We start from the raw sequence: 12,814 nt of genomic DNA, 5'->3' as shown, positions 1-12,814 counted from the left end.
CTCGAGTTTGGCCACACACATAATTATAGACCTAGAGGACGGTAAGGCTGGCCAGCTGAACCCAGAGGCCTTGGTCACTGCAAAGGGGAATCGTATGCTATTAGAGTGATGGACTCTGACATAGTTCTGGTCCTGATCTGGTCTGGATCAGCACCACATCAGTTCAGAAATATGAAGCAGAATGGAAACCCACAATATTCCCCACTGACAATACTTGATAATACTTTACAATACCTTTATTTCCTGATCCCTCATAATCAGATGATGGAGGACTTTCATGACACATTTGTAAGATGAAAAGTACTTGCCATCTTTAATGTGTCTATGAAGTGGTTTGTGGACTTAATGATGGATAAAAAAGCAGTACAAGGCTCTGATAATAGAAATAAACTATGATTTAACTAGTTATTTGTTTAGGACATGCTGAATAGTTAAAAGAAAAAAAAATGTGGTGCAATTGTTCCCCTATTTGTGATACATGCAACTATGTTGCAGGGGTAAGTGAGGTTTGTTGAGGCAAACATTAATGACGTATTAGGTCTTAACCCTAACTGTCAAACATTCTCATTCATCTATTTGGTTTTTGACAGTCTTCAGAACTCCATTTGTCATTTGTCAACTACCTTAACCTGGGTTTTTGTACATCAAACATTATAGAAATGGCCTGCCAATCCACATCAATGTCCACTGCAAAACAGTGTGTGATAGAGAAACTAACACCGCACCAAAGGTCTACCTGAGAGAAAGAGAAAAGTATGCCGAATGAAAGACAGAGAAAGACAGATCTGTAGGTGACCTTGTCCCTCAGTGGCCCTCCTCATACGAACATCACTGTGGTGTTGTTCTGGCAATCAGAGGGGAAAATCAATGATGGGCCTGTGTCCCAACAACAGTGCCGGAGCCCACTTTGACAACCTGACACAACACAAAACAAACAAACTAGTAAGACACTGGGAGGAAGTCACAGAACAGGAACCAGCCAATGGTTGGCTTTCCAGTAAATGGTGTCATCAGACAAATCGAGTATCTGTCTCTAGACCAGACTTGGCCATGATCCAGCCCAGAACTAGCTACTGTCTGACTTACCAGTCTTGAACTAAAGCATCTGTTTAATACAAGGCATGACTAAGCATTTATACCCCAACAAAGAGACAACCATCCAGTACAAATCTGACCCCTATATAAAGCTGTACCAGTGGCAATGCAAAGAAACAGCTGGAATCCAACACAAAACAAAAACACAGACTTTTTTTTTTACACGTTTATCAGATCACTCATCGTTTTTTGCAAAAGCTCACTGACAGGGCCTGTATAGATTTATTTTGAGATAGATTTGGATATTTAATCCCCTTAAATCTGGCTTATGGGGTCAGAGGGCTGGATCGCTCATTAATGAAGGGAAGATAGAGACCCGGTTTAAGGCAACAATCGGTCACCCACGCTACACTGCTGTGCATCAGTAATCCACCTAATCCATAACCATTTGCCTGAATGCGAGGCTGCCTGTTTCCATTGCATAATCAAGGGGCTGCTTAATTAAAAGCAGCCCATATGCCCAAGGTAGTCTACATCCAACCACCATCCAAGAGAACAGCGGGCTCAGCTGGCCTAGAGCTTGCCAAAGACTGGCCCAAATCTGGAGTTTTCAGCTTTGAGTGATGACTTGGCCATATGTGCTCTTATTACAAGTAGATCCCTCAGTCGTGCCCTGAACAATTAAAAACTATGATCAGACAGCTGATTGTAACTGCCTGTGAGTATAGGGTGTTCCTGGAAGGGCTAGCACTATAGATACAGCTGTTTGTGCCAGGCAAACAAACATACCAACCAAGACTAATGAGAGCACATGTCATCATGTATGTCATATTAGTGCCAGTACATACTGACAGCGTGTAGGTCCTGTTACATAACACACACACACACTTACACACACACACACAAATACGCACACACAGCTACAGAGAGCCTGGTTCAAATGGAACACAGAACATAAAACACAAGAGATGCCATTTTGGATGACAACAGGGATGTGTGACTGCGTAAAACATGAACATTAGGTAAGGGCCTCAGTTAGTTCCTTTTACTGTGATGCGTTGTTAGGCCCGACAACAAAGACCCCTACACTGTGGAGCTTTAAATGGTTTCTCTGATTACCATGGCTCCGCTTCAAAAATACCTCATCCACTTAAATACCTAAGCCAGTTCTCCTGTGTTACTGGCATACAACAATAGACTTCTTTTACACAAGCCGGTAAATAAATAGCTGCAAATACAGTCCAAGTTTTCAGTCTCCCACTGTGGCATTCAAGCACATGAAGACATAACTGCAACTGCTGGGGCCAGATCTGTTCTGGGGTCAGTAGCTAATACTGGGGTCAGGTTTTCATTTGTGGCTAAGAACAAAAACTAAATATAAATGTAATGACCCAGCATTTCCTTTTCTTGTGATGTATGCACTGTCTACGTCATCATGGTGGAACACTGAAAATGCGCTGAATGCTGAATATCTTTTTATTTAAACCTTTTTAAACACCCTGAACAGACACCTTCTTACACTATCTTGACACAGCAGTGCGAAAAAAGAAGCAGTCATAATCGGCTACTCTTCAGGTCTGCTTCAGCCACTTTAATCAATCTCTATACGGGGCTGAGGATTGGCAGCAGCAGGAACGTGCGAGCGGACAGACAAGCGGACAAGCTAACACGGAAACGCTGCAGGAACAGCGAGTTATTTGAACAGGTGTCAGGTAAACAAGGCGAAGCGTGTGCGCTGTGCAGGAGCAAGGGAAGAAGAGAAGGGAAGGAGGGGAGGAGGGGGAAGCAGCACAGGAGAGCGAGCGCCCACGCAGCTCTCTCCGCTGCCTGGGCCCCCGTGTTGACTCAAGCACAGGAGAGCGATGGACCGACCTTGCAGGTCTTTGACGGAAAACCATGACGTCAGTGCTGACGAAGACAAACAACACACACACACACACCAGATTCAAAAACTTGGCTAGTCCCAAAATGGAGCAACTGATGTTTGCCCTGGGGCCCCCAGTATTTGAGACAAAGGTCCTAAAACACACTTCACGTTTCCTAATTCAGGACTGTGTGTAAAAGGCAAGCGTGAGCCACGGCTGATACTGGCTCCATTCACTGTTTTAACATTTGGATTGCTGTAAACAGGGACAGACATTTTCAATAAATGACTAGAAAGAGAAAGGGCAGAGTGAAAACATCAGCAAGGACATGACTGTTGGTAGAAAAAGCCTGTAGGAAAGGAAACTAATGCTCTCGAAGGGTTCTTATATCAGCACCGTCACAACAACAACCACCCCCTACGCTCACCCCAAAACAAAAGCATACTGAGTCTTGACAACATCAACCACCAGCCACAACAATACTCAACTGTCTAAACCAGACGTTTCCAAAAATAACACACAAAAACTACTTCATGACGCCACGCTACATAAAAATGTCAGTCTCCTAGCTGGAGTTGACGGACTGACTGACAGCCGCCACCACTACCACCACCACCACCACCACCACCACCACCAACCACCCCCATTGTACATGATTCCCCTTTTCAACTGAGGCTCACCGGTGCTGGGCATTGTGGACACACGGGCCTTGGAGAGAAGCTCCAGGGACTGTTCACTGCTGGAGACACTGTCGGAGGAGAAGCAGGATTCCGTCTCGTAGATCGTCTGCAACATCGCGCACAGTCCCGGCACGATGGGCCTCCAAAAGCATGCCAGTGTCAAAGTGCTCTTACTCCACGCACCTCAAAAATCTGTGTGTCAAAAAAACTACCAAAGAGAAAGTCTCTCTGCAGGCCCCGATGTGCTGTGAACTAACTAACTCCGCTGACTCCGACAATCAGAAGCAACTAGTCAGTCACACAAACAGTCTGACAGGGATTGTAGGGATTGTGCTGTAACGGGGAAAAAATAATGAATCTTCACTTCAAAGATGCACAGCATGCTTCATGTGCCTTCTGTCTTGTAAGATACTTTGATGTAGGAATTTACACATGGCCATCCCCTTCTTTTTCATGGCCAAAAACAAGCAGAAGACGCCCGAATAAAAACAGTTCATCCATCAAAAAACAAACAAGCTAAATTTCCTTAAAGGGGATCAAGACCCTGCGGAGATTCTATTAGCGCCACAGGAAATATCTTCAGCCAAACACGAGCTACAAAGTTACAATCCAAAACATCCTCCACAGTCCTGCTCTGCCTTTGGGGAAGGAGGTGGTTAGCGTCGCGGAGACAGGCAGCCCGGCTGAAACAGGTATTGTACAGGACTTCACTCTGAGTGAGAAGGACGAATGCAAGTTACTCCTCAGCTTTGGTGGGTTAAAAAAGACAGAAAGCTCACGGCGCATAAGTCCCCTGAGCGCGCGAGTAGTCTCTGCAGACCTGCTCAGTTCTGGTCAGAGTGAACACAGACGCAGCCACAAGTGAGGAGCGAGAGAGGGAAAGAGAGCGAGAGAGAGGGGAAAGAGAGGGAAGAAAGAGAGAGAGAGCCAGACCTTAAGTAGATCACTGGGAGACTGTGCCAGATGACGCACCTGAGAACAGGAGAGTGAGTGAGAGGTAGAGAAACATATATCAAGAGAGATAGAGAGAAAGAAAGAGAGAGTGCTGGCCTCCTCCTCCTCCCCCCCCTCTTTCTCTCTTGTTCTGCGTCTCGCGTTTCCTCCTCTTCTCTTCTCTTCTCTGTCTGCGGATCGGCACCCGTGCCGCGGGTCGCACGCAGACCGAGAGCGGGAGAGCTGGTCACCGTGGAGACGGCAAAGCGAGCGAGGAGCGTTCCAGCCTCAGTGGGGGGCTCTACTCGGCTCACTCCCCTCTATCTGGTGTATGGAGTACCTATGTGTCAAAGTCTGTCTCTTCTTGTGTTGCCTTCTTAGTTGTGTTGCTTTTTGCATGCAGGTTGCGTCGTTTGTGCTGTGTTGCTCGTTGCGAATGTCGGACGCACACTCTCTCTCTCAGTCCTGCTGGATGTGGAGACGCCGCAGAACGGCGGAGTTTACAAACACACCGCTCTCTCTCTCTCTCTCTCTCTCATCTACACATACACACTCACTGACACTCTATCTCCCTCTCTCGCTCGCTGGTTTGCTCGCTCGCTCACACACTCTGCTCACAGCAGTCTGGAAATAGAAGAGGCAAGGCAGTCCAGAGGGGCGGGGTCTGTCTATAAATAGAAGCGGGAGAGCGGAGAACTGAGAGAGAGGGCGCACAGAGAGACGAGAGGAGGAGAGGAAGAGAGGGGGAGGCACTGGAGGGGAGAAGAATGGGGGAGAGGAGGAGGAGGAAGGGGAGAGGGAAACGGAGGGAGAAGGGGGGAGGGGGAGGATGGTTGCTCATGCAAATAACAAGGAGCCAATCCAGAGCTGATGAACCTTTCCCAGCAGCCAATCAGAGTGTGTGTGCTTGAGTGTGTGTGTGTTTGTGTGTGTGTGTGTGTGTGTTTATTTCTATGGGGTGGGGAGGAAGGAACCACTACAGGACTACAGGAAAGCTAACAGCTTACACCTAACAGTTCATACTGAAACAGTAGAAACACACACTCTCTTTTTTTCTTTCTTTCTTTCTTTACCTCTCTCTCTTTGTATCACAGTAGACACACTAACACTCTCTCTCTTTCTTTACCTCTCTATCTCTGTATCCCAGTAGGCACACACACTCTCTCTCTTTACCTCTCTCTCTCTGTATCACAGTAGACGCACACAGACTCTCTCTCTCTTTCTTTCTTATTTACCTCTCTCTCTTTATCACTCGCACTCTCCTGAATGCATTGGGTCACTGACTGACATGTTAGCAAACACAGACATGCAAGCAGACACAAGGACACACACACACCCACACACAAACTCAGACACCAGATGCAAGTTAATATATAAAGAAAGCCAGAGCAACCTGTGTGATTACCAGTGGGCTCTGTATCAGCATGCCCATGGGCTCTCGCTCTCTCGCTCGCTCTCTCTCTCTCTCTCTCTCTCTCTCTCTCTCTCTCTCTCTCTCTCTCTCTCTCTCTCTCTCTCTCTCTCTCTCTCTCTCTCTCTCTCTCTCTCTCTCTCTCTCTCTCTCTCTCTCTCTCTCTCTCTCTCTCTCTCTCTCTCTCTCTCTAACACACACACACACACACACACACACAAGGGTTAGTCTGCTGGGGCAATCTTCTCACCTGTGTGAAATCTAGTCGAGGGATACACAGCCAGTCTCCTTTTCTCTCTCTCTCTCTCTCACTTGCTCCCTCCCTCTACTCTCATCTTTTCTTTTCTTCTCTCCTCTACTCCCCCGACTGCCAGTCTTCTTGCTCTCCTGTCCTCTCCCGTTTCCTTTTCTCTCTGCCCACTGCACACACACACAACCTCTCCTCTTTCTCTCTCTCACTCCCTCCCTCTCCTCTCCTTTACCTTCCACTGTTCTCTCCCTCTGGCCCGCTGCACCAGTTCTGCTGTTTTACAACTCTCTCACAACCCACTCGGCTGGAGAAAAAACCCAAGCAGTTCATTAAGAAAAGAAAATCAACCAGGCAAGCCGTGCCAATGAGGAGGCAGGAAACCTCATCTGAGGGGGCAGTTGGCGCTGTGACGAAAATCTTTCGCCTGCCTGAGGACTGAGAAGGTGGGAAGGATGCACAAACTGAAATAACGGTTTCCAGTGAAACTCGTACAACACACACACACACACACACACACACACACCCCCACACACACACACACACACACACCCACACACACAGACACGAAGACATACAAACATGTTCAATTTCAATTCTTCATCCATATCATTGTAAGGGTTCTTTGGTGCGGCGCATTTTTTTAGGGGCACTCCGCAAAGGTTCCAGAACCTGCTTGCAAGAAAAGCTTCTAGGTGGAACCTTTACAAGACCCAATAAGAACCCTTTCCCATTAGAAAGTGTAAAGAGCAGTTGAGGCAGAAAATTATCATTATTTGTTCCTTATGACATCTGACTTATGGTCATCAGGTGTAAAATACTTTGCACTTAGCAAAGGTTCAATATCTTTAATTTGTCCAAGTGAAAAACATACGGTACGTTCCTGGAGTCCAAATTCAAGGATATGTTATTGTTGAGGGTTTATAACGACCTAAATATAGTGTTTGCAGGACAACTCTGGACAAACAAGCATGGCCTTGAGAGACCATAGCCAGCAACAGTATGTGGTGGCGTCACGCTTGGAATAAAACACTAAACTGAAGGGTTGTTACGTCCCCCGTGTAGTGCCTGACCTATGACCGGAGTCGGGCCAGACCCAGACAGCATCAGCTACTAACTGGGCCACAAAAGTAACAATCAAAGTTCACAACCACTTTCCTTGTGGCTGACCTCAAACTGGATCGACGCCTCACGGTCACTGTCCTTAGCTCGAGGCGAAAGAAGAGCCAGGGAGTCACTGAGGAGGCACGAGCCGAGGAATGCACAGACGAGACCGCTCACCATCACACTGAGGCTTGGCTCCTGTCTGGGTATTCACAGTCACTAAGTGCTCCTTTGATCTTTCAGCACTACACCCTCCCCCCATCCCCACCACCCCCATGTCTGTACTCCTCACCCCTCCCTACACCCCCAACACACACACACCACGGGTGCCATTCAGACAGAATCCCACCTGTTGTTCGTCTGCTATATGACTGGTGCGTGACACATGTCAATCAACCAAAGTCATCTCCTATTGGTCGAGTGACTCTTTAACCAAGCAGCACCTTAAAATCCCCTGACAACACAACAAGATATGGGACATGGGGCAAGGTCTCTGAGGGAAAGGAGGTGGGTGGGGGCCTGGCATAGCAGTGATCCCTGGTTGAGACAACTTCATTTTATTGACTGACGCTTTGTTCAAAACTGAGGTACCATGCACACCAACTGTAAACACACTGAAGAGAAAAGTGTCAAGAATCCAAAAGTCAGTCTCACTCGAACTGAGAGAAGACTGAAGGAAAAACAGAAGAAGAGAAGGAAGCGAGGAAAGGGAAGAGAAGAGAAGAGAAGGGGTTAGAGGGTAAAAATGTGTCAGGTGTGTGTGGCTGTGTGTGTATTGCTGATTGCAGAGCAGCTGGATCCTCAGCTTCACCTAGTAAACACTCATGCCTCAAACACACCTACAATCACATCCACCGCCACTCACCTCCTCCTCTACTACCTACTCACCTCCTCCTTTACTACCTGCTCACCCTCTCTCCTCATCCCCCCCCCCCCCCCCCATCCATGACTGCCTGACTGTTGGCCCTGCTTCCCTGTCACCCTGGGTATAAATAGGGATGTACCTTTCAGGCTCTCTGACGTAGATTGGGGTTTATATTTAGACAGTCGAACAGGAGGGGCAAGGGGGTGGGTGTGGGCAGGGTGGTTGTTGTGGGGGTTGAGCTCTACTTGCTTTTTAAAGACAGTCTTCTTTTTTTCCTTTGTCTTTTTTTATTTATTTAAAGCACGCTCCATCGATGAACTCATACGCTTTAATGTCAAGGACTTCAGACAGCAAACCGTGTTTGACAGAGGCTCAGGGTTCAGCTCAAGCCAGCACGAGCTCAGACACACACACACACACACACACACACACACACACACACACACACACACACACACACACACACACACTCACACACTCACACACTCACACACTCACACACACACACACTTCTTGTCCAGACAAATACACAATTTCACTGCTAGGTTCTGTAGATAGGACTAGATCAACAGGTATGATGCATTCCCTAGGCACTGTGGCTTTGAAAGATATCTCAAAGATAAATTACATCATAACACATTTCATTTCTGCTTTCATCCGCAGAACAGTAAAGTGACATTAAAACAGAACAAAAGACTAGATTAACATTGAAACAGGAATAAAGGTACAATCTCAGATGATAGTTAGAAACAACAGCGTGTAACATAAATGCAAAGACATGAAGGCAGTCAGAGAAAAGCAACACTGTGATGATCCACAGATAGCAGGTAGGTTAATCAATCTTTTGAGAGCCGAAGAAAGACGAGAGAGATGAGGCATTTGCTTTGGCACAGTTGTCATTGGTATTCTTGACACGCAGCACACACAGAACCCACAAACACACATCTATCAATAGTTCATCAACATTCAAAGGTATACATGATCAACAGATAACACTATTGATGGACAGCTGTCAAGTGAAGATGCCCCTTGATGAGCGTAAACACACAAACATGCACACACACACACACACACACACATACTTGATTACAGATCAACAACACCCATTTTTAGATGCATCATTTGATGACTCACATTAAGGCATAGACAGATGCACTTGCACCACAAATGTGGACACACACACACACACACACATGCAAGTGTAGAGATTCACTCTCCTCAAATAGAACACAGCGATGACTCATCCTCTGCTCACTCCCAGCTGCAGTGCAGAGCACACACACCCTCTCAAACACAGACACACACCCTCTCTCTCTCAAACATGCACAACTAAATCCTCTCTCCTCTCACACACAGACATGCTCACTCGACCAACCTCTCTCTCTCTCTCTCTCTCTGTCTCTCTCTCTCGCTACCTCTCACATATATTCACACATATGCATGCACACCGTCACACCCTCTCAAATACAGAGGCACACCCTCATAGACACGTACACGTAGACAAATGTTAGTAAATGTATAAAGTTGTGACCACACATACAAACATACACTTGCACACTCACCGTGGATTCATCTGTGTTTACTGGTTGCCTGTTTTTCTGCACTCCTTGAGAAGTAGCGATTCAGCCTAATTACAGCGTGACTCATGCTAATAGTGCTAGCCTCTCACACAGAGGCACAGTGGGACCAGGCCCACTGAGAGAAGAAAGAACACACACACATGCACACACACGCACCCACACACACACACACACACACACACACACAAAGCAACATAAAGCTTCTCACCCACATTCATCACAACACGCACCAGTACCAAACCACAGTGGCATTGTAAACACACTCAAGTGCGGAGGGCATCATTACCTGACAGTACCGCGTTGGATCAAAAATGTTCTTTTTAAATAAGAGGGATAGATTAGAAGGACACTTGAAATGAGAGATGCATGATAACTGGAGGAAAAAATGTAAAGGCAAAATGACAATAGGGAGAAATAGAGAGAGAGAGAGAGAGAGAAAAAGAGAGAGAGAGATGCAAAAAAGCAGAGATATATGAGTAAAGGGGAGAAAGAAAGAAAGAGAGTGAAAAGACTGAGTGAGGGGAAAAGAGGGACTGAAAGGGAATGAGAGAAAGAGAGAGGGAGGCAGGGAGCGAGAGACGGAATACGTGTAATCATGTCTGCTGACTGCTTGTCTGGCTTGCATGACCATAGAATACATCATGCCTACGTGGTGTCAGAGGCACACACACGCGCACAGACACACGCATGCACCCACACACACACACTCACACACACGCGCACACACACCTGCACACACACACACACACACACAAACACACACGCACGCACAAACACGCACACAGACAAACCATCTTTTCACAGGCAAGAAAACATAAACATATGATGACCATCATGTCTCAGACAACACAAATGTTAGTGTACAGAGAAATAAGCACACAAACATATATCTGATTCTCACACAAAAACAACTAACATCATAAAACACCTGATTAGACATCACTGAGAACCGCTGGCAGCCACAAAAGCAAAACATTCCTCTTGTTCTGCAGCGGTATTACTCTAGAGCGTAAAAAACATTGTGACATTTGCACAAAAAGCATTGACGACAGCATATATATCGGCATTTAACTGCATTAACAGCCAACCCCCCCAAAACAACACAAACAACAGATCAACAAAAACAAAACTATGAGCGTCCGCCTGATCTGGGCCGGTTCCAGGGATAGCTACAATTCCATTCCTATGTTTTCAATAAAGGTGCACAGGTAATGGCCACTGTTTGGCAAATGCCAGACTGCTGCTTCCCTGCCCTGCTGCTGCCTGCTTCTCGTTCTGTGAACAGACGTTTACTCAGAGCCTCACAAGCTCCCAATCCTAAAACACTCCCCAGAACACATAAAGCCCAGTTAAGCAATCCTTAAAGCCTGTTGCACAGCATTCATGTTTTTAGAAAATATAACAAACTGTTCCAGCTGCATGGAACATTAGTGTGTATGTTTTTTTCTTTTAACAGTCCTTAGAAGCACAGGGTCTCGACTCAGAAAAAGACCCCTCCCTTTCACACCCGCCAGGCCCGACACCCCTCACACAGGCTAGACAGACCTCTCTAGCCTTGTCTAGTCTAAACCCAGGGCCTCGCTTCTGGGACTTTTATTTTGCAATGTCATGTGCTTCTGGTCCTTGTGTCTATGTCTCCGCCCTCAACTGTTTCTACTTATTTAATTTATCATCCTGTTCATTGTCTCATTGATTACACCTGCCCCTCGTTTTTGTCTTATGACCTGTTCTTGACCCCTTGTTTTTGACCAGGTCTGTCATCGATCGTGGTTGCACCACACTGTTGCACTCGCCTGTATCTTGTATGTGCTATAAGTAAAGATTCCTCTAAGTATACCTTACAACATGTTTTCCACATTGGTCCAACACTCTACTCCTGGAGTCTGACCCAAAGATGGACCCAAAGATGGACCCAGCAAACACACTAGTCTCTAGGGAGGAGATGGAGGGGATGAGGTCTACCTTGGGGATTTGTCAGAAGATCTTGTTAGATAACACCTCTACCTTTGAGCATAGGCTGGTAGGAGACCTTTGGAGTAAGCACCAAGTACTCTATTCAATAACACAAAGTGCAAGGATGATCAGGTAAATGAGTGTTAGTGTGAGTTAGGCATTTCAGGGTGTTAGAGGTGTTAGGAGAGGAGGTGTTCTTGGGGGACATGAGTTTTCAGGAGGTTCTCGAAGATCGAGAGGGACCCCCTTGCTCTGATTGCATTTGGTAGCTCGTTTCACCATCAGGGAACTGTGAAAGAGAACAATTTGGACAGAGATTGCATAGTATGTAGGGATGGCAATGCCTGACGGCATTCCTTGGAGGAACGCAGAGGCTGAAAAGAACAAGAATAAGCCTGTATGATTGAGTTACAATTGGATGGGTGCAGTCCCCTGAATTTGATCCGGATGGACATGGGCAGCTAGTGGAAGTCGATGAACAGTGGAGTGAAGTGCCCTTGTTGTATAGTGCAAGGCGGCACTGGCGAGATACAGACACAACATGACAGAGATGGGTGGCTAGTCATTAATCATGACACTCAGGTTTCTCTTAATTTTGGGCATATCTACATTGTATCCAGATTGATTTTTTGAAATGCAACTCCAATCAGATTTCTACAGATGCGCCTTACATTTGAAAGGAAAAGGGCCAAAGAACTTGTCTGGGAAGTCCCGCCCCTCTTCTTCCGGCCAATTTGATTTTGCCTCAGAAGTGGGTCTGGCAAACTTGCTATAGAAGTTCATTTCAGCATTGTAAGGATCCTTGGAGCCAATCACAAACTGACTATTGGCTACCTGGCGTGCCATTGGCGGTTTTGAACTAACCACGGCTACGTAACAAAAGCTACGGCACGGAGAGATTTTAAACATTGGACATGGTGGCCGCCGAAGCACCGCAAAACTTCGATAAGGCAAGTTTTTTTTTGAAAACAGAACAGAAACTTGCCCTGGAACAATTCATACAGAAAAAATATGTGTTTGCTTTATTACCGATCGTTGTATCGTTGTATAGTATCGTTGGTCTGATTGGTTAAAGGCGTGTCCAATTACGTGACTGAAGTGGACCGCTGTTGAGTAGTTCGCCCGACCAACTGAGCAAATG

General features: G+C 46.4%; 1 protein-coding gene across 8 annotated transcripts in view; it reads right to left on the bottom strand.

Moving 5' to 3' along the window:
- The window catches only part of hdac5 (histone deacetylase 5), a 79,393-nt gene that overhangs the window by 52,262 nt on the left and 14,317 nt on the right, over positions 1-12,814 (bottom strand). For 7 of the 8 annotated variants that reach the window (XR_013968989.1, XM_080856633.1, XM_080856635.1 and 4 more), the window contains exon 1: positions 3,581-5,066. The exons of the other annotated variant lie outside the window; for it this stretch is intronic. Coding sequence is in view for 6 of the 7 variants with exons in the window: in XM_080856633.1 (XP_080712759.1) it covers positions 3,581-3,695 (115 nt within the window). In the remaining variant the exon portion in view is untranslated. Of the gene's footprint in view, positions 1-3,580; positions 5,067-12,814 lie in introns of those variants that run through there. 8 annotated transcript variants of the gene reach the window in all.

This window comes from Sprattus sprattus (genome assembly GCF_963457725.1).
Source record: "Sprattus sprattus genome assembly, chromosome: 18".
Lineage (NCBI taxonomy): Eukaryota > Metazoa > Chordata > Actinopteri > Clupeiformes > Clupeidae > Sprattus > Sprattus sprattus.
Note: the sequence above shows the minus strand (reverse complement) of the source record. Positions and strands in the feature narration are given on the sequence as shown.